This window comes from Salarias fasciatus, chromosome 18, assembly GCF_902148845.1.
Source record: "Salarias fasciatus chromosome 18, fSalaFa1.1, whole genome shotgun sequence".
NCBI classification, from domain to species: domain Eukaryota; kingdom Metazoa; phylum Chordata; class Actinopteri; order Blenniiformes; family Blenniidae; genus Salarias; species Salarias fasciatus.
In genome coordinates, this window is record NC_043762.1 from 23,257,921 (window position 1) to 23,280,907 (window position 22,987).

The 22,987-nt window shown below is 49.1% G+C and overlaps 2 protein-coding genes across 2 annotated transcripts; both read right to left on the minus strand.

The window, feature by feature from the left end:
• Positions 1-591: 591 nt before the first annotated feature.
• Positions 592-8,069, minus strand: LOC115405611 (leukocyte cell-derived chemotaxin 1-like). Its single transcript, XM_030115235.1, is given in 10 exon segments — positions 592-1,393; positions 1,396-1,486; positions 2,205-2,314; positions 2,707-2,818; positions 2,821-2,859; positions 5,634-5,747; positions 6,182-6,325; positions 7,699-7,781; positions 7,784-7,838; positions 7,998-8,069. Coding segments are annotated over 10 exon segments (954 nt in total). The 3' UTR covers positions 592-1,259.
• Positions 8,070-9,525: 1,456 nt separating this feature from the next.
• LOC115405553 (protocadherin-8-like) lies at positions 9,526-22,656 on the minus strand. The gene is given in 17 exon segments (XM_030115157.1): positions 9,526-9,983; positions 10,040-10,314; positions 10,317-10,384; positions 10,387-10,413; positions 10,491-10,716; positions 10,817-11,040; positions 11,043-11,076; positions 11,078-11,419; positions 11,421-11,839; positions 11,842-12,261; positions 12,264-12,284; positions 12,287-12,854; positions 12,856-12,899; positions 12,902-12,934; positions 12,937-13,106; positions 13,108-13,267; positions 22,641-22,656. Coding segments are annotated over 16 exon segments (3,027 nt in total). The 3' UTR covers positions 9,526-9,983; positions 10,040-10,059.
• Between the last annotated feature and the right edge of the window lie 331 nt (positions 22,657-22,987).

Consider the following 22,987-nt stretch of genomic DNA (forward strand, 5'->3'; position numbering starts at 1 on the left):
GACGCGTTGCTCTTGGATTGGCGGTGGACGCCGCGGGGCCGTTGGGCCCGGAGGTGGAGCAGGTCGCTCTTGCCGCTCTCAGCCACATCGGCAGCAGCCGAGTGTGAGGAGGCGTCCTGCCGAGGCGACGCAGCATTAATATGGATCCGGCTCCAAGCCGCGGCATCCAGCCTCTCACACCGAGTTAAGTTAAATTCATCACACATCGTTTCATCTCTCGTGACGATCAAAAGCACATTTGTGGCTCTGGATGGAACTCTTAGCTTCCCTCACACACAAACACACACACCGCCCCCATCCTTACCCCGACCCCCGCCCCAGGCGGCTCTGCGACATCAAAAGCAGCTAAGCGCTTTGCATCGTGGGTAAGATCTGGGAGCGTGACGGCTACAGAGTCTTTAGTCTCATTAAAGAGTTCTAGAGCTGCAACTCTGACATTAAAGAACTCTGGAAACTTCCTTCTGCTCGTCGCATGTGAAGAGGAGGAGCCGGTCGATCCTGAACAGACCAGTCCAGCCCGTTTCCAGACGGAACCGTTACCTGCTCAGTAACACAACAGACAGGCGGCGCTTTCAAGTTTACCTTAAAAAAGTTTATTCGTCGATATTGCACTTTGAGACTGGAATGTAGATTATAAAAAAAAAAGGACATGAAGATGAAAGTTTCTTGAGAAGAAGCAACAACAGAACATGACTTGATGAGTTTCCCACCAGGGAAAGAAAAAAAAAGAATTTCTCACCAGAGTGATGAAAAGTGGAACGAGCAGTAGATATCATTCAAGCTGTTTTTCTAAATGCCCTTCACTTTTATTTACAGGCAGCAAAGAAAGAATTAAAAACAAAAACAGCCAACCTCTAAATACAAGCTCACCTGCCTTTTCCTGTAAGTGTGGAGATGGCGTTTTACAGCCGGGTTTCGGTGGAGTGGAGCTGTTGGGAGCTGCATATCATAACCGGCTGGATGTTCTCTGACAGCCTGGAGTTCAGAAGCTTCTAAATCAATTGCTGCTATGTTTTTTTAATAAGACTCGCAGCGCGGCGTGCCGCTCAGCCTACCTTTACATGTGAGATCATGACTGTCCTAGATTCCCCGCCATGTTTTTATAATGTGCGGACATACTTCCAGATGCTCTTTGCTTTGTACAGATCTGCTCAGACAAGCAGGAGGTGGAAACCATTCTCTCCCCGGCTTTGGACTCAGCCTTTCCTTTCCCACCTCCTGCACTCGGTTTGTCTTTGGCGCCAGACGTGAAAAGGCTCCTAAACCAGCCCCAGGATGCGCGCCACCCACCAGTTGCAGGGCATGATCACCCGGCACGCCCACCCTGCAGCCCCTGAAGGGTAGGGGTACGGGTGGTACCCGCCCAGCGGCTCGCAGATCCTCTGGCAGTGGTGTAGCCGCGGCGGCACTCGCTGCAGCACACGCCCTGGTGGTCCAGCATGGGGTCGTGGGTCATGGCGTTCTGCTCTCGCCCTCCAGGCCTCATCTGAAGACGAGAAAAAGGGAAGCACAGAGGTCGGCGTGCTGCCCGTCGGGGTTGTCCGCGGTACATCTGGAGCAGCAGAGGAAGCTCCTTTCAAACCATTAAAAATGGATTTCCGACAGGCGGGACGGGGAGGGCGGGGATGTTGTCAGATGCGGGTTTTTGTTGTCAATATTTTCTTTCTCAACGTGGCGCTGCTGTTTACCCCGCTCTGCGGTTGTCAGCAGTGTGTTGGGGGACGCTTCACTGTGAGGAGTGGAAAAGGCGGGAGAGGGATTAGAAAGAAGCGGGGCCAAGCAGACGGGGTGAGGACGGAGGGCGAGGGAGGGAGGGGGTGAGGGGAGGGAGGGGGGCGGTGGATGTATGGGAGCCTGTGTGTGCTTAGCAGGGGGAAGAGGCCACCGAGGAGGAGGAGGAGGAGGAGGAGATGTGGAATTATTCATACAGCCTCAGCGCTGAGAGGAAAGCTCTGGACAGCCACACACACAAAGAAAACACACACACACACACTCACACACGCACAGAGCGCACTCAGATTTGCAGTGACAATCCGGGCACCTCCGCAGTGACCTCGGCATCTGCCGCCGCTCTCGCCTCTGTGAGAGGCTCTCCCCGGGAAAAGCCTTCTCCGGTGGTCCTCAGATCGGACCGGACAGCTCCAGACCGCCAGGCCGGATGGGAGGGGGGGGAGGGGGGACCGGAGTCTGCTGGTGTGACTCACCTGATAGGGGTTCTCCGGGTTGAACTCGGCCTCCACGTCTTCTTCCTCCTCGCCGGCTGCGGGCGCCTGGCGGCGGCGGCGGGCGGCAGCCCTCCTCTTCCTCTGGCCGCCTGCACACATCACAGTCTCAGAGTCTGACGGGTCCAGATCCGGTCCAGATCCGGAGACGAGCGGCTCTATGCGGCTCGGCTCCGGATGGCACGGCTGTTTCTCCGGCAGCATTTTGTGAATTCCTCAGATGAAGCAGAATAAAACTGTGTTTTGAGACCTTGTGACCTTGCGGCATTCTAATCGTTCACTCGGTAGCAGTGAAACTTCAAAAGCACTTCTGCTTGTCTTTTTGCCCTGTTTCTTCTCTTAAATAGCTGCCGTGTTAAATGGAAAGACTCGAGACCGTTTGACCCAGATCAGATTTGTTTTCTTTCTTTCCTGAAGAACTGACTTTAACTAGCAGAGTTCCGGTTTTCCTCTCAGACTCTTGAACCTCTGAGCGATGGCTTACTGGCTGAGTAGGTTGGGCGGAGCCAGAAGATGGGCCGGTCTCCACACAGATCCTTGATCTTGCTGCTGAGGAGGCGGAGTCAGAGAGGGGGCGTGTCGGCCGCCACCCAGGATCAGGGTCTTCCTCAAACTTGGCCGGCATCACTTCATCCTCCTGGAGGGAAGCAAAATGAGGGAATGGCTCCCCGAGCTGACAGCACCGACACAAAACACGAAGCCGCTGAAGGCGGAACATCACTCTGGTTTCTGTATCTTGTTGGCGCTCTCCTTTAAGAGCTCCTCATCTCATCGCGGAACGCTGTGCTGTTAATGTTTCCTATAAGAACATAAAAAGAAGTAGTAAAATGGAAACCCTTGAGGCTCCAGAACACATTATTTGTGCCAACATTTAGCTGAACACAGTGTCAGGTCTGATCAGCATCCGAGGAGAGGCGGAGATTAAATGTCCTCAATGGACAAGTTTCTGCAGATGGACTAATGAGACGCTGCGTAAACAGACACGCTCTGAATCCTCAGCCTGCAGGTGCGAGGGGAGGTCTGCGGGAAGGTTCGGCTCAGACGCCCAGAGGCATGTGTTCCTCGGGCCGGGACTGAATCGCCACACACATGTTCAGGGAACGTTTTCGCCAACCTTTCAGAGAGGCAGCAGCTTTTTTTTTTTTTTTTTTTTTTTTTCCAGCTCAAATGATTTGCTGGAGGGACAAATAAAAGCCGGGGTCCTTCTTCACTGCTCCGCTGACAGATAAGAGTTTATCTGACCCACTCTCTCTGCATGCAGATGCATGTTTGTGTGTATCCGTGTGTGTGTGTCTGTGCTTATCTAACCCATATTTGCCATCAGTCTAAATTATAGCAAATGACCAGCCTGCAGCAACCATTATAACAACTTCTCCATGTCTCCATGCACAGTCGCCCCCTCTCTCTCTCTCTCTCTCTCTCTCACACACACACACACACACACACTGATACAAATGATCGTTTATGAGGCAAAGAGAAGCAATCACACAAACACACACAAAAGCACAAACGTGAAATAAATGATCGTTTATGAGGCAGACAGAGGCAATAAGAGCAGCCCTGCGTGATAATTAATTGTGTTCTGGTGTGTGTGTGTGTGTGTGTGTGTGTGTGTGTGTGTGTGTGTGTGTGTGTGTGAGTGTGAGTGTCTATGCGCACACACGTTCAGCAGAGTAATCCTGGTGATGTGGATTTATGTGGATGTGAAGCTTACGCAGAACTAAATGATTTTAATTATCAGACGGCCTCAATTGAGCAATCACAAGCTGTGGCGTTGGTGTGTTTTCAGACAACTATCCACACACATTTACTGCACACTGAGTGTACATCACTGTGTGTTCGTTTTTTTTTGTTTTTGTTTTTTTTTATCTAATGGCGTTTACCAGCTGTTGCTCGGTGGGAAGTCACACAGAACACTCATTGTGTTCCTGGTGGGTCATTGGTGTGGACGCTCCAGCTTCCATTCACTTTAATGAAAGGTGTTTACCGCAGCATTGACACACCTTTAACGAGAAATATGTCACAAACAGTTTTGAATGTTGTGATTTATAGCTTGAATTGGCTACATAAATATGTCTATTGGTCTATCAGCCTGTATAAAAGGCTTTTATTAACGACCAACCTTCGGTTTCTCAGGTTGAAAATCTCCATTCAACCCATTCTCCTGCTGCAAAACTTCTTCAAATATCTCTTTTATTACTAAAGGAAAGAGCAGCGACTCTCCTTAAGGATCCAAAGCGGGTAATTCCTGAATAATGGAAGAGCTGGATAACTTTACTCACTGTAATCACAACAGTTACTGGAGCTAAATGTGAACAGCAGTGATGCTGCTTGTCAGCTGATGTGCTTCATGCGTAGTGATAGTTTTGCATGTTAGCATGCCAACATTCAACTAATTTGCATAAAATGTGTGGTGGGCTGATGGGAACGTCATTAGTTTACAGATATCTGACCAAAGTATTCATCAAATTAAAAATTAAACTCGATGGCGTTCAGAAAAAAAAAAAAAAAAAAAAAAGTAAAACCTTTCAGCAGACGATGATTAAACCTCAGACATTGTGAAACTCCTTTCATTAAAATTTCATTTGTATCCAGAGACACACAATCTGATAATGCCTTGCACTGGCTTGGATATAATTCTTACCTTTGCCTTGATTCACGCTGGCTTAATCATTATGAGTTCACCTGCGGGTCACTGATAATTCGACGTGTCTGCATGGCCAAGGATTTGAAACCCACAAAGACTGAAAACACACTCACAACAGATCCTGTGTGAATTGGCTCTACCTTGCACTTTCTGAACCTGTTGACTTATCAGACCTCATCTGCTGTTTAACGATCTGTCGTCTGGAATGTGATAAAAACACACCGAGTGTCGCACTGAAACACCAGAGACAGAGTTTCATGAGCATCAGTGTGATTCCAGCTGACTTTATGATCTGCCCAAGTCACAGTTTGGAGCTTCCTCACAGTTTCTGAGATGTCGCTTCAGATGAGAGGGAAAAGCCAAGACGGCCAAACGGGGCGGGTCAGGGTTAGCCTCACCCTAACCCTGACCGAACCCTGAACGTCTGAACTCAACCTCAAGGTGACGGCTGTTGAGATGGAACCCGAGGACTGAGGACTGAGCTTTGAACTTTCTACAGGCAGAGGCAGCTGTTTACCTGTTTATGAAGGAAAAAACTGCTAACGGATACGCCCACATGTACCTGGTTTTACTGAGCTCCTGTTTATCTAATCCACAGTCCAGGACCAAATCTAAAATGACTTGCACACTTAATAAAATAGAGAAGAAGAACATTAATCAGAAGGTTTTGAAGAGTTCAGGTTCAAGTAGTGCCGAGGAAAAGAGCCCAGTCTAAAAACAGATGGAATACTTTCAAATTCAAAACAAACCAAATCACAACCGACCAGGTCGAAGGTCAGCGAGTCCTTGTTGAGAGCCTCCACGTCCGGCAGCCTGGCTTTCACCTTGGTCTTGATGTAGCACTTTTCTCCTCCTGAAAACCGGATCCCGGTGATCCCCTGGAAAAATCCAAGGATATTCAAATGATTTCTGGTCTGTGTCCAGTCTGAGGGTGGGCATCGGTCCTGCGGTTTTTCCCCGTTCTAGATCAAAGAGTAATCCAGGTCACAGGGACACAGTGATTAAAGGTCAACATTTTAATAGTTAAAAGGCTAAAACCTGCTGCTTCACTAGTCTGATTGGCCTGATTGAGGCACTTTAATTAAAGGTCAGAAACCACCAGTCTGAATGTAATGAAAATTGGAGGGACAATGCGTGTGGACACTGATTGGCCCTGAGGGGAGGACATGTCTACTTGCTCTAATTTCTCTGCCGCGGTGATGAGCCAGCCTCCCCACAAGGGTCTTTAAAGCTCCAGCCAATCTGATTGATTTCCTCTCCCACAGTCCGAACAGCCTCCCGATATTTTCCGATTACTTTCGATCGAACTCACAATCTCAAAGTCGTGGGGACCTCCACGGCCTCGCCGGCGCCGGCTGCCCGTGCTGAACCTCTCCATGTTATTGGCTGTGTCGATCTCCATGGAGCCCTCCTCCACTTTGCCATTGATGCTCATGCTGTAGTGGACATTGTAGACCTGCACACACACACACACACACAGACGCACACACACACAGGGTTTCAGGCTGGCATGTGAGGTATGAGAGTCCTGAGAGTCCCCCCTCACCCCCCCTTCACCTTCACCCTCCTTTTCCAATCTCACCCCGTGACTTTCCCTCGCAGCGACCTGTCTTTTCTCAAACACTCTTTCAGACACACACATTCAATCACGCTGGGTCTGAAGAATACACTCCTGGCAGCTGCCAGTCGAGCCACTGCAGCTACACAGCCTTTCCGTCATGTCTTAATAACATTTTCTGGATTCTTATTGGAAAAACACGCTGGGAAAAAGCTCCGTTTTGCCCCTCATTTCTTTCACCTCCTGCCCCTGGAGCATCCGCCGGACCAAAGAACTCCCCCCCCTCCACCCACCTCCACCCCCCCTTCCCTCTCCACCCTGCACGGATCCTCCGACACACAACGCCTCTATTCACCAGGCTCTGCTCGGACTGTACCACGGAAACTGAGTGCTTCTTTTACATTTTACTGTTTGCCTATGCTGCAAGAAAAGATCCCTCTTGGGGGGGAAACAGAAGTGTTTCAGTCAACTGAGACTTTTAATCGAAGTAAGTTTCAGAAACTGACCATTGACAACTAGATTCTCCTTATTTCCAGTTCCAAATGTCTCATTCCAACAGCACCTTCAATTAATTAAATGACATTATATTAAAAGCTGTTGTCTTTGGTGGAAGTGCTTCCTATCTTACAGAGGTCAAGTGAAACCGAGCCGGAACAAATGGAATAATCCTGCAGTACTGATTACATTTTTAGACCGAACATCCTAAGGGACTGTAGAGTGCCATGTTGAATCTTACATGTTATTTTATAGACAAGATTCTTTTACAAAAGCTGGCATCAACATTTTTAAGTGACATAACTGCTGGTCCACATTCAGTATTCATGTACTTCTAAATGTTCAGCGGAGACGTGGTCGCTTTAAGCACTGGGTATGATGGAGATATATAATAAAGGCGTTTTCCTCATTAATCTATAGCTTACATGCAATTACTCTCTGCCCTTGTTCAACCTCATGCAATCTGCTGCAACAGCTCTGCCCTAAATTCTGCCTCTACAGAGGTAATAATGTTCAGAGGGTTTCTCGTGGAACCTAACTGCTCATTTTAAAGGTTGCTGTTTGCACATTCTTCAGCTACACAATTAAAGACAGAACTTATGGCAGAACTGATGTGAACCATGAGTGGCAGGTGAGTGCAGCTCGGTGTCTTTTGCTCTCACTTCTTGTTGAAATCCAACAGTTTCACACAATCCCTTGTTAAAACTTACTTTCTGTGAGCTTCACTGCTGATTGGAAAGTCAGACATATGAGCGATGATTAAAAGTCACTCTCACGTGTTTTTCATTGTTGTTCCAAAAGTAGAAGGCGCCCACAGCTCCCAGGAGAAGCAGCAGGGCTCCGGCGAGGAGCACCGCGACCCGGCCTTCAGGAGCCGGCCGGTGGCGGCGGGCTTGACCGCCACAGCCGAGTAGGCCTGCAAGTGAGAACGCACAAAGGAATGACCGATGCAGGACGTGCCTTCAAACAAGCAGCTACTGGCAGCTGAGCTGCTGGGCTCTTCCAGGTCCTCAGAGGGCCTCGGTCCCGGGCAGGGACTCGGCTGGTGTCAAGACTTTAGCCTGAGGACACTCACCGGAGGCAGGAACTGATGCAGGTCCTCCGGTCCCGCCGAGGCGATCGGTACTTTCTCTGAGCTCCCGGACATTTCTGGAGACAAACACCTGAGGAAACCCCAGCAGTCCACCCAAATGCTCCACCGCCCTGCTCCCTCCCTCCCTCTCTCTCTCTCTCTCTCTCTCTCTCCCTCTGTCTCTCTCCCTCTCCCTGTCTCTCTCCCTCTGTCTCTCTCTCTCTCCCACTGTCTCTCTCTTTCTCTCTCTCTCTCTCTCTCCCTCTGTCTCTCTCTCTTTCTCTCCCTCTCTCTCTCTCTCTCCCTCTTTCTCTCCCTCTCTCTCCCTCTGTCTCTCTCTCTTTCTCTCCCTCTCTCTCTCTCCCTCTGTTTCTCTCTCTCTCTTTCTCTCTCTCTTCCACTCCTCTCTTCCACTTTCCTGACTAAAGTGTGGCTTTTTCAACTTCTGTGGCTTTATAGAGTAGAATAAAAGATGCAGCACATGACTGAGGCATGTTGAGCCGGACTCTGCTGCTTTCTGCCAATAATCACCAAATCTCTTCTTTCAAGATCATCAGACTTGCCTGAGTTGGGTCCCTGCTGTGATCACTGTCATTTCATATCGTTGTGATTTACAGCCAGCTTGGATCTACTGAGGAACTAAAGAAGGCGGAGGAAGGATGAAGTTGTCTCCTCACATTACCTTTGCACGCCTCCCCTCCCTCGCGCCCTCCTCCTGTATTTCTCACAGACTGCTGCGGGTCAGAGGTGGCTCTGACGGAATGTCGCGTGTTTTTTTCCACCTCAGAGACTGTGCATATTTACACGGCGGTGTGCAATAGCTCCGGCGTTTCCCCACATCTTCCGTATCTGCGTCCAGAGCAGTCTTTGCCGTTATTAAAAATGCCCTGAATCCATGAATGATAATGACGGGATTACGTAAGGGGCGCACGGTGCGCATTTGGCACATCGACAAAAAAACATCCCGACAGGATAACAGGAAGATTTTCTCACAAGGACTTCACGTCCTCTGACAGAACAGCACACGTGCTGTTCGGATGCCCATGTGCCCAGTGCAACTTCTGCTGATTCCCCTCAAAAACAAACAGTAAAGCAATGGAAATGCGTCTTTCCGCTTATGCACGCGGCTCCTTTGCGCGCATTTATAGTTTTAATGATTTGTCTAATGAAACCCTGAGCATATGTTAAATTCTTGCATTAAAGCCGTTGTCATATGCAAATGCATGCAGTTTTTTTTTTTTAAGTGCACAAACATGAAAAGAATAACTTTGAAGGTTTTTGCCTCATATGCATGAAGTGGTGGAGTGATTTGCTCAAAAACCTTGGCGTCTATTCTGGCATCTCACCAGCAAAATCGTGTTCACCGAGGGGGGAAAAAAACTTAACTGACCTTCTTCCGTGGGCTGCAAGGACAGACGCTCACTGCCTGCATTAACAGCGACGCCTGTTGGCTTTTTCTGAGACTGATGCTCCCGCAAGGCGCTCAGCAACAACACACACTGCAATCTCGTGTTCAGAACAGTATTTCAAAGTTTATTCTCTCTTTGAATATTGTGATAATAGAAAAAATCCTGTACAATAATTATTATTGCATTCTGATGATTTCATACATCGTTATCAACTTGATACATTGTGGGTCACCAGCCCTCATCCTGCAGTTTTCTGGGGCCATTTTAAATAGTAAGCATGCTTTAAAGATCCATATTTACAATTTGTATGTACACATCTTTACTTTTAGAAAAAATAAAATCTCTGTATGTACAAATCTAGCATATAATACAGTTCACGTCCACAGAATGTCCCAAAGTGATTGAATGGACCTCAAATGTGCTGTTAACACTCAAACAAAACTTACACAAACATTAGAATATAAACTTATGTGCACTCCTCTCCACAACAAATAACTTGAAATAGTCACATTGTTCTCATTGTCCATGAATCATAAATTAAGAATCTGAATACATATACATTTCTTTGAGGATGCGCTTCGGTGTGTGTGTGTGTGTGTGTGTGTGTGTGTGTGTGTGTGTGTGTGTGTGTGTGTGTGTGTGTGTGTGTGTGTGTCCTAGACATCATTGTTTGGGTGGTGTGTGGGAGTGGGGGTGTACACAGGGATGGTTATGTCGCTGACTTCCTGCACCCTGGCGGGCCGCGGCGGGGTGACCAGGACGTAGTCGTACTCTCGGTGCAGCACCTTCTCGTACACGCTCTGCAGCCCCACGGTTTTTGGGATGTGAGCCTGGTAGTAATTGTCCCTGCGGTTGGGGTCCCGGGGCAGAGATGCGGTTTTGGGGAGGCTGCTGAAGGAGGTGAGGGTGGGGCGCCGGAGGAGGGGGCCGCGTTGGCTCGGACTGCTGAGGGGCTCCAGCAGCGGTCGGAGTGACCCAGACTTTACACTCACTGGGGCAAGCCCACAGACCTGAAGGGATGAGCAAAGAGTCAGAACAAGCCATCGACATGACAACAGGCTGACAGGAGCTTTTCTGTTCCACTGACCGTTTTGGTTGGCCAGAGGAGGGACGACCGCCCCGTCCTTCTTCAGGCCGGTGTCCCCACTCACATCGCTGTCACTGTCGTTGAAGTCGCTGTCTCCCTTGCCACTGTCCTTGCCACTGAAGGCAGGGTCCCTGGCTGAGATGGTGGTGTAGGAGTTGCCCTTCCAGATGGTGATGGGCCTCACGGCCTCCTTTCCGTTCCCGTAGCCGGGCAGAGTGGAGTAGCCCTGCAGGAGAGAGGAGGACGACAGTTAGTGTCACTGCTTTCAGCCAACCTGCACTTGATCTTCCTCCTACACAACACAGAGTCCCTGAAGCGCATCTCACCTCGTGCTTGGCCCCTCGAGGCTTGCTGTTGTTGTCGGAGTCGTACACGCAGGGCACCTCGCTGCCGTCCTCTGAGGCCGAGCACAGGTCGCTGCTCCCGGGGTGAGCGGAGGTGAACCCGCCGGGCTGGCTGCCGTACGAGTGTCCGTCAAAGCCCGCCTCGGCCGCGGCGCCGTGCAGGGGCAGCAGCGGGTTGTCCGCCACGTGGGTCCTCCCCCGCTCAGCGTGCCCTTCTCCCCGTACGAGTCGCTGTCCTCATCAGCTCTTGTCCCGCTTGCGCCGGTTGCAGGTGGTGGCGATGAGGATGATGGCGAGCAGCAGGAGGGTGCAGCTGCCCGCGAGCACGACAATGATCACCACGGACAGGTCCCACTGCGCGTGCACCTCGTCCCCGCCCCCCGGCTGGTACAGGGTCCTGTCGCTCGGCGGGGAGCCCGCGATGATGAGGAAGTGCAGCGCGGCGGTGGAGGTGAGCGCGGGCCGCCCGCCGTCGCTCACCGTCACGGTCACGCTCAGGGTTTCGTCCACGTCGTGGCTCAGCACCTGGTTGAGGTAGATCTCCCCCGTGGCTTTGTTCACGGAGAACACGGACGGTTCGCCGGTGGGCGAGCCCGAAGGACAGCTCCGAGTTGACGCCCTCGTCCGCGTCCCGCGCCTCCACCCGGGTGATGATGTACCCGGCCGGCGCGTCCCGGGGCAGCAGCACCTCGGCGGAGCCGTTGCTGAGAGCCGGCTGCGTGATGAAGGGCGCGTTGTCGTTCTGGTCCACGATCCTCACGTAAACGTTGGCGCTGCCGGACAGAGGCGGGGAGCCGCCGTCGCTGGCCGTGATGCGCAGGTCCAGCTGCTTCACCACCTCGTAGTTGAAGCTCCGGAGCGCGTAAAGCGAGCCGCTGGCCGGGTCCAGGGACACAAAGGTGGAGATGGGGGAGCCCATGAAATAAGTGTCCGCGAGTTTATAGCTGACCTTCCCGTTTGACCCCATGTCCATGTCCCGCGCCACCACCGTGGTGATGTAGGCTCCGGCGCGTTGTTCTCCACCACGGCCACTTCGTACACGGGCTTACTGAACACCGGCGCGTTGTCGTTCTCGTCCGTCAGCCGGATGGTGTACTGCGTGATGGTTCTGAAGGGGGGCGAGCCCAGATCCTCGGCCACCACCGTCAGGTTATACTCGGGGATTTTCTCCCGGTCTAGAGGACTTGTACTCACAATCATGAAGCTGTCCTCGTACGCCTGCTGCAGTCTGAAGTGGTCGTGTCCGTACAGCGTGCAGTGCACCTGTCCGTTCGCGCCCGAGTCTCTGTCCGAGGTGCTGACCAGCGCCACGAAGCTCTCCCGCGCCGCCGCCTCCGTGATGTACGCTATTCCCGCCGTGATCGAAGTCATGGGAGTGATTGAAATCTCCGGCGCGTTGTCGTTCACGTCCTGCACCTGCACAACGATTTGCAGATGGCCGGACTCGGTTCGGACCCAGGTCGGTGGCCTGCACGTCAAACTCGTACGTGTTCTTACTTTCAAAGTCGATCGGGCTCTCCAAAGTGAGCCTCCCGGTTTTTCTGTCCACTCTGAACAGCTGCCTGATTTCCGTGGGCACCTGGGGACCGAACCCGTACACCACCTCACCGTTCAGTCCCTCGTCCGGGTCCTCGGCGTTGAGGTCCAGCAGGAGCGAGCCCACCGGCGCGTCCTCGGGCAGGTCCACGGAAAAGCTGTTCCGGTCGAACACCGGGCTGTTGTCGTTGTAGTCTTTCACCTTGATGTTGATGCGCGTTGTTCCCGTGCGGGACGGGTTTCCGCCATCCATGGCGACCAGCTCCAGCGCGTAAGAAGCCTGCGTCTCCCGGTCCAACTCCTTCATAAGTACCAGCTCCGCATATTTAACCCCGTCGGCCCTGCTCAGCACGTCTATAGAAAAGTGGCTGTTGACGGAGATCTGGTAGCTTTGGATGTAGTTTGCGCCAACATCCTCATCCACGGCGAAGTCAGAGGTATCCGCGTGCCCACCGCCGTGTTCCTCGGAGATCTCCAGACTCGACCTCTTTCCGGGGGAACTCTGGGGAGTTGTCGTTGATGTCCTTGCCTCCACCTCGACGTGGATGAGTTTAAACTGCTCTTGGAGAAGCTGACCACGTCGAAAGCGATGAGGCAGTGCAGGGTGTGTTTACAGATCCGCTCCCTGTCTATCCTCTCCCCTATGGTCAGCTGCCCGTCGCTCTCCCTCAGACGGATGAAAGACGAGTTGAACTGTTTCATCATCCTGAATTGTTCCTGGAGCCCCCCGGTGAAGAGGAGTGGAGGAGATGTCCTTGGCTAAGTTTCCAATCACTGTTCCCGGTGCGTCTTCCTCAAAGGTCTGATATTTCACCGTCTTCCCCTGAGTGGCAGCAGCCAGGCTTGTCAAAGAGACGCACAGTAGCACCCACAGCCCGTTCCACCTGTTTCTCCCATCTTAACACCGCCAATCCAAAGAATGTTCAATTCCAGCAAACTGTCCTCAGTGAATCAAAAGTTTCAAACAAAAATCGAGAGGAAAAAAAAAGCTTCCTTCTTTTCCCTCTTGTCGGCTCTCAACAGCTATTTTTTTTATGTAAATCCTGCAATAAATATTCCATATGTCTTTCAATGCGCACTCAGGATGCGCTCCGCTCCCTGTCTTCCTCTCTACTGAGGTGTGCTGCTTCGCTCAGCGCAAGAGGGCTGCAGTGTCTGCGGGAGGGTTTATACGAGACGCATGCAAATGAGCCGCGCTGTGACCAATCCGGGCTTTGCGATGGGGAAAAGGGGGGGACTTCTGAAAGACCTCTAAACCCTGTTTAGAGATTCCTGGACTGTGCAGCGAAAGTTGGCTCTCAATATGTGGGCCTAAACGCAGAGCTTGATTTAATACAGCAATCGTTTTCCGATCCTTGTTTATGTTTCTCGCGCTCTTAAATGAGTCTGCGCACCGACACGGAGGAGGGAGGACGGAGATGCGCAGTGTCCCTGAGCTAGAGGACAAGCATTTGAATAGGGATGTCTGCTCCCGATGCGTTGAGCGCTCCTTCAGCATAAGAGATTTATGCTTGAACACTGTTCTGTTGGACCCCCGAGCACGTGTCCGTGCGTAACCCCCGTGACTTTACAGCAGCAGAGACACTGAGCTGTCCCAGTGACCTCCCCACCTTCAGGTCTGTCCTTTTCCTCAGCCTCGGGGCGACCTATCGACTCAGCCACAGATAAGATTTCATGTTTTCATCTGATGTTGCTGAACAGCTGAATGGGACGGCGGAGGAGTAACTGGTGATAAAAGCATCGTTTCAGTCCTCATTTCTATTCTCATCGATAATCTCAATAAATTTGCTCTGACTTTATTTCATTCATCTCCCCAGTGAGTGGTAATCCAGTAATTGTTTGCCTATCAGATCATATCTGGGGGAAGAAAGGGGAACAATATCCACTTCAGCATTGATTTCATTCTAATTCTGTCTCAGCTCAGATCGGCTCACGAGATGTCTCGTGAGCCAGAGAGGGTTTTTTTTTGTCGAATTTAAGCAGTGTAACGACCCATTTAACATGTTCCTCTCCTTAGCTTCTGCTGCCAGAACAGAGGCGCAGGTGAGAGACACACACACACACACACACACACACACACACACACACACACACACACACACACACACTACACACACACACACCCACACTGGCAGTTCCTCTCGCGCTCACACAACCCTTCCACGAACCCGTTATCAATGGATTTGGCTGTAAACGCAGGAGGGGATTTATCAGGATTTCAATAGTGAGATTATATCAAAGGCCCATGAAGCCTCGTTAGCGGTGGCGGGATAAAGGCCTGGCGGGGCCTCCTCTGCAGCCGTCCTGGCGGCATTGTGGCCCCTGAGCCGGTCTGTGGGGGACCACGACCCCCCCGCTGCCTTTGCGCAGCGCTTTGGCCTAACTGCAGCATAAGTGAGGCAAAGCCACATGTAGCCTTTGTGCCCCCCCCCTACCCAGACCTGCCCTGCCCTAACCACGGCTCCTTTCATTATAGGGAGATGGGAGATGAATTGCCCCGGACATCAGGGTCCCTCCTATTAAAATACATTTAGAAAGAGAGGCAGAGAGAGGAGAAACCGGGCTCCGTCACGGCTCCTGAAGAGATTTTCCTATTCTTTCCACTGGACTTCCCCCTGCCCTGACCCCCCCCCCCCCCATCCTCACACGCACGCTCCCAGCTTTGTCAGGCAACTCTTGCCTCTCAGTAGAAACTAATATCAGTTGGCATGTTCCTATAAAAGAGCCCATCTGCCACAGAAGTCAAATAGAAGACACCTGAATGGGCAACATCTAGTCAAGTGGGGCTCGCATAGTTAGACACAGTCAGGCCTGTCCTGACGATCAGTGGAAATCACCCTGAGATTGATCAAGGACATCGCTTAAAAACTTTCAGTGCCAAAAGTTTATACAGAAACACGTCAAATAACTGTATTGTATGATAAACTACTGATTTTCCCAATATACCTGAACAGTGAGATAACCGTGATATTCCCTGCATTAATTGGGATTTTATTTTGATAGAAAAGAAAACTGAAGTGGCACCAAATCAGAATGAATACACCTGAATGATCTGAACATGATAGAATTTGGAAAATTTGCGGTGTTGCCAGGTTGGATGCACAATAATCCGGGAAAATGTTTCCACACAAAGGAATTCCCATGCAACCCGAAATCTGAAAGTGGCGTTAAAAAGTCGTTTAATGGGACTAATATTGATGAGTTTACAGCAACAGCATCAACTCAGAGTTTTCCACCACGCAGCCTTGTGAAAACTCTTTTCCATCCAGATTGAAGGAGATTGCAATTTGAATCACATTACCACTGTGTGTTTGGTGCTTGCGTGCGCGCTCGAGCCTGTGGATTATATGCACAAGCATGTGCGCGTGCATTGGATTGGAGAGACATAAACGTTCAGGAAAACAATGCTGGACAGCCTCCTGGATCCTTGCAGCCCCCCTAAGCAAAGCTTTCATTTGAAGGACACACACACCTAAAAAAAAAAAGTCTCTCACGTGATCACCGTGTCAATCTCGCCCGTCTGCACGCGAGTTCAACAAAAGCAGAATTAGAGAGAGTCTCCAAAATCCTCTCTATTCTTCACGGGACATATTAGCATTTTCTTTAACATATATAATATATCTTTAGAGAACACCCCCCTCCTCGTCTTTCTGTCCCTTTCTTTCTTGTCTCCAGCATTGTGCTTCCATTTGCTCTAGTGATCGCCGGGTATTTGGGGTCTGAAGCCGGGCGCCCGATCCGTGCCTCTTGTTTGGGCTTAACTCTTTGAGATGGAAATGGGCGATTTGGTCCTTTTGTCCGCCTCATAAGCGGTGGAGGAAGAGGAGAGAGAGAGAGAGAGAGAGAGAGAGAGACCGAGCGGGAGGCTGAGAGAAAAGATGGATGTGTGTGTGTGCGTGTCTGACAGAGGGGTGTCTAGATAATCGATCAGGGCTCTGACCCCCTGTCCCCCTCACCCCTCACCCCCCCCACCACCTCTCACATCTAACCTTTTTTGCTAAACTCGCGTGCCATCACAAGCTCTAAGCTCTAATTGGTTCCCTGCACTAATTATCCAATTATCGCCTCTCCAGAAGAGGAGCGCACTCCAGATCCCGTCTGGTCGCGCTCCCCTCACACTATGGGTGGAAATGATGAGGAGTGAATGCGCCCCATCACCTCCGCAGCGCAACACTTGAGTAACTTGTGTCACTGCCCAGCGAAAGAGCGAACAACACTTCACTGCTATTGAAAACAGACGCTTGTCTCCCTAAAACACTTGTGGAGATTAAAAACATGGTTAAGTGGTGAGCAGGTTAATTTGGACACTCAGAAGGTAAAACATGCCCACTTTGTGCCAGACATTTGGTAATTGTAGCTCAAAGAGAGTTTGCAGCTTGACTGTCATGAGATCTGGGTCGCTGGTTCCAGACGAAGGAAACATCTGAAGACGCGCGTTGGTCTCAATCTGTTGTTCGTTTGAGATAAAGCCCACTGGTTCTGTAGGAAAAACTAAAAGGTTTCATGTCTGTGTGATATAACTCTGTGTAAATCTAATATTTTAATGCAAATTAATGCTTAAAATACTTTTAAATGTTTCACTCACGAGTGTTTTCCTTTAAACTGAACAGGGCGCACATTCAAGAATCATGGCGCAAGTTAAATACAGTATAACATTTAGATCAATAAAAATACAAGGCTTTTAGACTTGTGCATCAAACTACACTCTTATTTTGGATCATGGGAAGCAATAATCGATGATCACAGAATAAATGGACGTGCTGGTTGACTTTTGCAGGCGTCTGTGACGCTGCAGTAAAGAAGTGCGTCGGGTCTGGATGGGGCAGCAGGCGTGGACTGGCACCAGATCCCACCAGATTGATAACGTCCAGTTACATTAAGCGTTTATTCTCCTCTCCCCGTCTCTTTTTTTCCCCCCTTAGTTAACTTCTGCTCCTATCCATCACCTTCCAGCCCATCTGTCGCTGATCGCCACAACACTTTGAATAAATTCCCCCCGACAAACAAAACGGTTAACATCTCATGAATACCGCTTTTACACCCCACACAGATTGTGGGGGAAACTTTAGGGCCAGTGGAGTAACTCGTGCGAAGAAATCTGTCCGGAGACACTCCCACTTCGCTTCCACTTCATTAGCAGTATTGTGGACGGGAGCGCGCAATCTGTGCGGCCGTCTCCGCCCGCCCCGCCAGCTTTCTAATGAGTTTCCAACGATGATTTAAAGGCTGCTCCCCTTTCCCTGGAAAACTCCTCCCACCTCCCCCTCTTTCTTCCTTTCACTGCTTTTCAGTGCCATCCACCTTTGTGCTGAGCTGTTTGTGTCACTGTGCATTGAGGGCGGGATTGAGGGGAGGTCAGGAGGAGCGCATCAAGATTCACACATCGGCCTGAATAAAGAAGCCATAAATGGGGGAGTTACATGGGGCCAACTGTGGCCCCACAGTGGGAGAATCCCAGTGAAAGAAGTGAGCCTTGTGCCTCTTCTGAGGATGTTTAGAGAATAGGTTTCTCCAAATACCTTTATTTCCCTCCTTTTTGGAAGACCAACAGGAACTTGGTGCACAAGCCAGACGAAAAGCTTGAGGGCTCTGTGTGTGCACACCTGATGGCTGCACTGAGCCAGATTGTGCCTTGATTTAGACGAACAGATGGGAGAAGATGAGTTAAGAGAAGGATGGAGGGAGGGCAGGGCAGAAGTCTGGGTATCATTCACTCATGTGAAGTTATGTCTCCCTTCAGATCCCTGAGCACCGAAGAATGCAGCAGAGACACTGCTGCCTCTAATGTGGCCAAATCCAGAAAGTGTTTGTGAAAATCCGTCAATCAATAGGACATTGTTTGAGGCTTAAAATGAATCTTTGGGGAGGATTTTTCTCTGGCAAAAATGTTTCAGCGTCCTCAGGATGTGAAATATAATTACATGCACAGCAGCATGGTGGCGCCGATTCACAAAAAGAAGTGGATGTGGTTGAAATGTGCACACATGGGGGAGTTAGCTGGCAACAGCTGCTTTGAAGATGTGTAGTTTGAATAACAGATTTATTTGGTGCTGACACGGGTGAGGAACAGTGTATAAAACATTATATTCATGCACAGGAATACATAATGTCAGTAAATAGATTCAGGCTTTGGTCAAGACTGATTCACAACATCATTCAGTCTGCAATCTAACCTCTGCATTCAAACTTGTAATTAATGCTGATGGGCATTTGTTCAAGTTTCTGTTCATTCAAGGTGCCATGAGGATAAATTATACCGACTCTTGTACCTTTTTTCAAAACGTCATGGATTCACTTCTACATTTCCATTTAACACTTGTTCTTTGCTGATGCTACACACACCTGTTCATTCATACAACTCAGAAATAGACCAAATGTCGCAGTGCACCATAAACATCACTTTACACAATCAAAATACCCTTAAGAGCAACAAGCTGAAGCCAATCAGACACGCTAAGTTTTTCCTGAAGAGCATGCTGGGGACATCTGATTTTGTTACTAACAGCTCATGATTACACATACATTGTTCCAATGCTGAAAGATACCAGATTCTGCACACTAAAAAATGTTGGGTTATTTTATTAGTTATGAATTTGGTAACCCAATTTGGGCTATTATAATGTGTTTGGAGTTCTTTATTGCAACTCGTGTTGGGTTAGAGTCCATCAGACCCAACACTGATTTTATAAACTCAGCACATGGGTTGTTTTGACCACTGTTGGTTTTTCAACGGGTTCGAAGAAATTCAGAATAAATACTTTAAACATTGTTTACAAGTGTGTCATTGCATGTTGTGTTGTTTGCATGACCAAGTACAGGCTTAATTTAAAAGGATTGGAAAATTAGCTGTTTACAAGATATGCATATTGTATTAATTTATGGATGAAGCAACATGGCCGCACGGTGACGCAGTGGTTAGCGCTCTTGCCTCACGGCAAGAAGGTCCTGGGTTCAAGTATCATGGGGCTCGGGCTCTTTCTGTGTGGAGTTTGCATGTTCTCCCCATGAGTGTGTGGGTTTCCTCCGGGTACTCTGGCTTCCTCCCACAGACCAAAAACATGCATGTCAGGTTAACTGGTCACTCTAAATTGCCCCTGGGTGTGAATGTGAGTGGTTGTTTGTCTATATGTGTTCGCCCTGCGGCAGACAGGTGACCCCGCCCTCGCCCACAGCAGCTGGGATCGGCTCCAGCCACCCGCGACCCTGAGAAGGAGAAGCGACATAGAAAATGGATGAATCAACATTTTTTGTAAGATTAAACCAATGCGTGCAGTTGAATTAACACAGAACTGTAGTTAATTTTACCCAGAATTTGTGCACGTTCAACCAGTATATATGGTAAAACTGACCCAGGGCTGAAATTGATTTAATGCAACATTTGGGTTAAATATGAGCAAAATATTCAAGCCAGTCATATGGTAGAATCAACCCGGGGCTGAAAATGATCTGACCCAATGATTGGATTAAATTTGTGAACCCACCTGTTGGGCTAAAAAGACCAACCCATTTTGTTGGGTAAAACTAACTACTGTTGGGCTGGTCCAATGATTAACTGTTGGGTTAAAAAATAAACCAATCTGGGTTGTTTTTTTACCGTTCATTTTTTAGGGTGTGTGGGTGGAGTAGTGATTTGCACTGTTGCCTCACAGCAGAATGTTTCTGGTCTGAGTCCAGTTCCGCGGCTCTCACTCTGGAGTTTGCATGCGTGGGTTTTCTTCTTGCACTCTGGTTTCCTCCCACAGTCTAAAAACATGTGTTTGAGGCGAAGTGTGAAAAAATTGCTCGGAGTTGTGAACGTGAGTGTGTGACTACCTGTTTCTCTGCGTTTGCCCTGCGATGGACTGGTAACCAAGTGTGTGTTGTCTTCGCCCAGTCGGGCGAGAAAGAAAACAGCCTGAATCAGACAAAGCACGACAGGAGATGGACAAATGAAAACTATGAGAAGAGACGAAAATGTAATTTATTCGAGTTCTAGTGAGAACCTGCTCACCTGAAGAGCTCCCTCACACATCAGTGTGTAGCTGCAGGGTGCTGCGACACACCTGCAAAACACATCACAGTAAACACACAGTCTGAATACCTGTCTTCATTTAGCATGTGCTTCAGCTTTTTTTTAACTAAATAACAACAAACGTGAACAACAGCTTCTAACCACATCTCTCATTCTTCATGTTGTAGTACTGATATCTGACTTATTGAGGATCTGATTTACTGTGTTATCTTCAGTCAATGCAGGCAGTGACCTGATCCTGAAATATGAAGCTTTTCTTTGCTCGTTGTACTGATCAGAGACATAAAATGTTCAAATTATCACTTCCTTGGTATAAGATGAAAAAACTTCTTCTCTGCCTTACAAGCAAGTCCGTTTTCACAGTGTGGGATTGCAACACTTTATTTTAATGATATGTTTCAATATCGTACACAAACTTTGCTGTGGATCCCCATCATGAATAAAAACATTTTTGCTTCTTATTAGCTCTTTAACTTTGAGCAATAACCCAGTAACCTACTTTATAGACTCCATGAGTCACAGAAGACAATCAGAGAGCATTAGCAGCCGAGGTGGAGGCGCGTTTTTAACTTGACTATTTGATAGGCAACAGAACTCCCACTCTCACTTACTTTGTAATTCTCCTCTCTTATCTCTTCTCCCACTCCTCTTCCATCTTACCTGCTCCTGCTTCCCCTCCACCTCTCTACTTCCTCTTGCTGTTTCAAGTCCCTACAGCACTACTGAGAGCGTGCCACAGAGCTGGAGTAATGTGACTAAAGAGGACTGTACAGGTACCACCGGGCCAGCTGGCGCTGCACCCCCCCCCCCCCCCCCCCCCCCCCCCCCACCCCCCCCCACCCCCGTTCATGGAGTCGCCCCCCATAAACAATACTTTATCATTCTCTTTGAACGCCACGGCACATGCCTCGTATAAAACACTGCACAGAACGAGGGGACACCATACACACCCACATCAAACACGAAGCACAAGCTCAAAATAAAATCACACACACACACACACATACACACACACACCAGGCAGGCTGCAGTGCACGTTCACACAAGCGCAGTATTATGCGATCAGTGCGTCCGCTCTGCTTGTGCCAGGGAGACTTTGAAGGGGAGGCATTATCTTCCCTTGGGAATAAACAGCCACAGAAGACAAATAACTATATTCAACAAATAGTCTATACACACCAAAATGTGCCGTCCCCACACACACGCACACACACACGCAAGTAAGAAAAATCTTCTCTCCCAGTATAGAGCTAATCAATATTTCAGCAGCCCGTCCTTGATTGTTCATGCAGGCCATGCAGGGGCTAATGAAGCGCGGCTGCAAAGACACTGCGCTCACCAAAGTAGGCTGTCTACTAAAGGACAAAATTAGCTTTCAGATCTCCTGGACGGTTCGCACTCTGCCCGGGATGAGAAGCTATGAAGTGAGCCACTCGAGACCTTCCGCCGCACCGCAGCTTATGAGTCGGCATATCTGTCTGGGAGGCGCAGCGGCGCTTCTCTCTGATCTGCTGTGTCAAAGTCCGCACGCCTCAGATGCTGTTTGTTGTCTGTACTCTGAATTGAACTTTATGTGGGAAACGTGGGACGCCTGGTAATGGTGCTTGACAGGTTCACCCTGAATCCAGAGCCTGAAACCTCAGGCAGCCACGAGCTCCAGTACTTTAAAAGACATTGCACAAAGGGACGGAGCAAAACAGAGAAAAAGGTGATCTTTTTTTCTTTTGAAAGTGGGATTCTCTGGCTTGTTTTTCTGCTATTTTACTATCTTAATTTTGCTTGTTCTTTATTGGAAGTGATGTGAATAGAGGACACCGTTCACTGGCAGCATGGTTCATTAGGGACTGTGTGCAGATAAGGAACAAAAGGCGCTTTGATCACTATTAACTTCGTCAGCTTTGGTTGGTTTTGCTTCTTTGTGTGTTTTTTCTGTTCTTTTGAGTATGCTCTACACCGGTTGCCAACCCATCAAGACAACAAGACCTGCTAGCAATTTACCTCGAATCCCTGTTTATGGACTGGACCTGGAGAAAATTCACACTCCAGGCTGCAGAACCTGAACTGGGGGCCTTCTCACTGTGAGGCGAGATCCTAACCTGTGCGACACGATGCAGCCTGCCGGCAACCTCTGATGGTTCAGTCAAAGTTCAAATTAAGTGTGAATCCACCGTGGTTTCCACTAAACTGTCCGAAGACAGGACATGACTGCTTTTACATTTCAGAAGTTGTCGGTGAATTCTCAGCTTTATAATATCTCACCATCGTTCTCTAACATGTTGAGTTTTGATCAGAAGTCAGGCCGTCAAACACATTCATTCTACACCTGCACAGAAGAATAATCCCAGTAGCTAGCTTCTCAACAAAACGCACAGTCTAATGAACCGGAAATGTGGAAAACTCAACTTAAAAATGGCAAAAAGGGTTTCAAAATTATGACAGATGCTGCAGCTTCTTTAGGGAAGGCAGAATAAGCTATCAGGAGAACATTCAGTCGAGCCTTGATGGACCAAAGCAGTGTGAGTATCAACGTTGGATGTCTATTTGTAAGGTTACATTACATATATATATATGTATGAGCATTGTGGTAAAAAGCATATAAAACAATT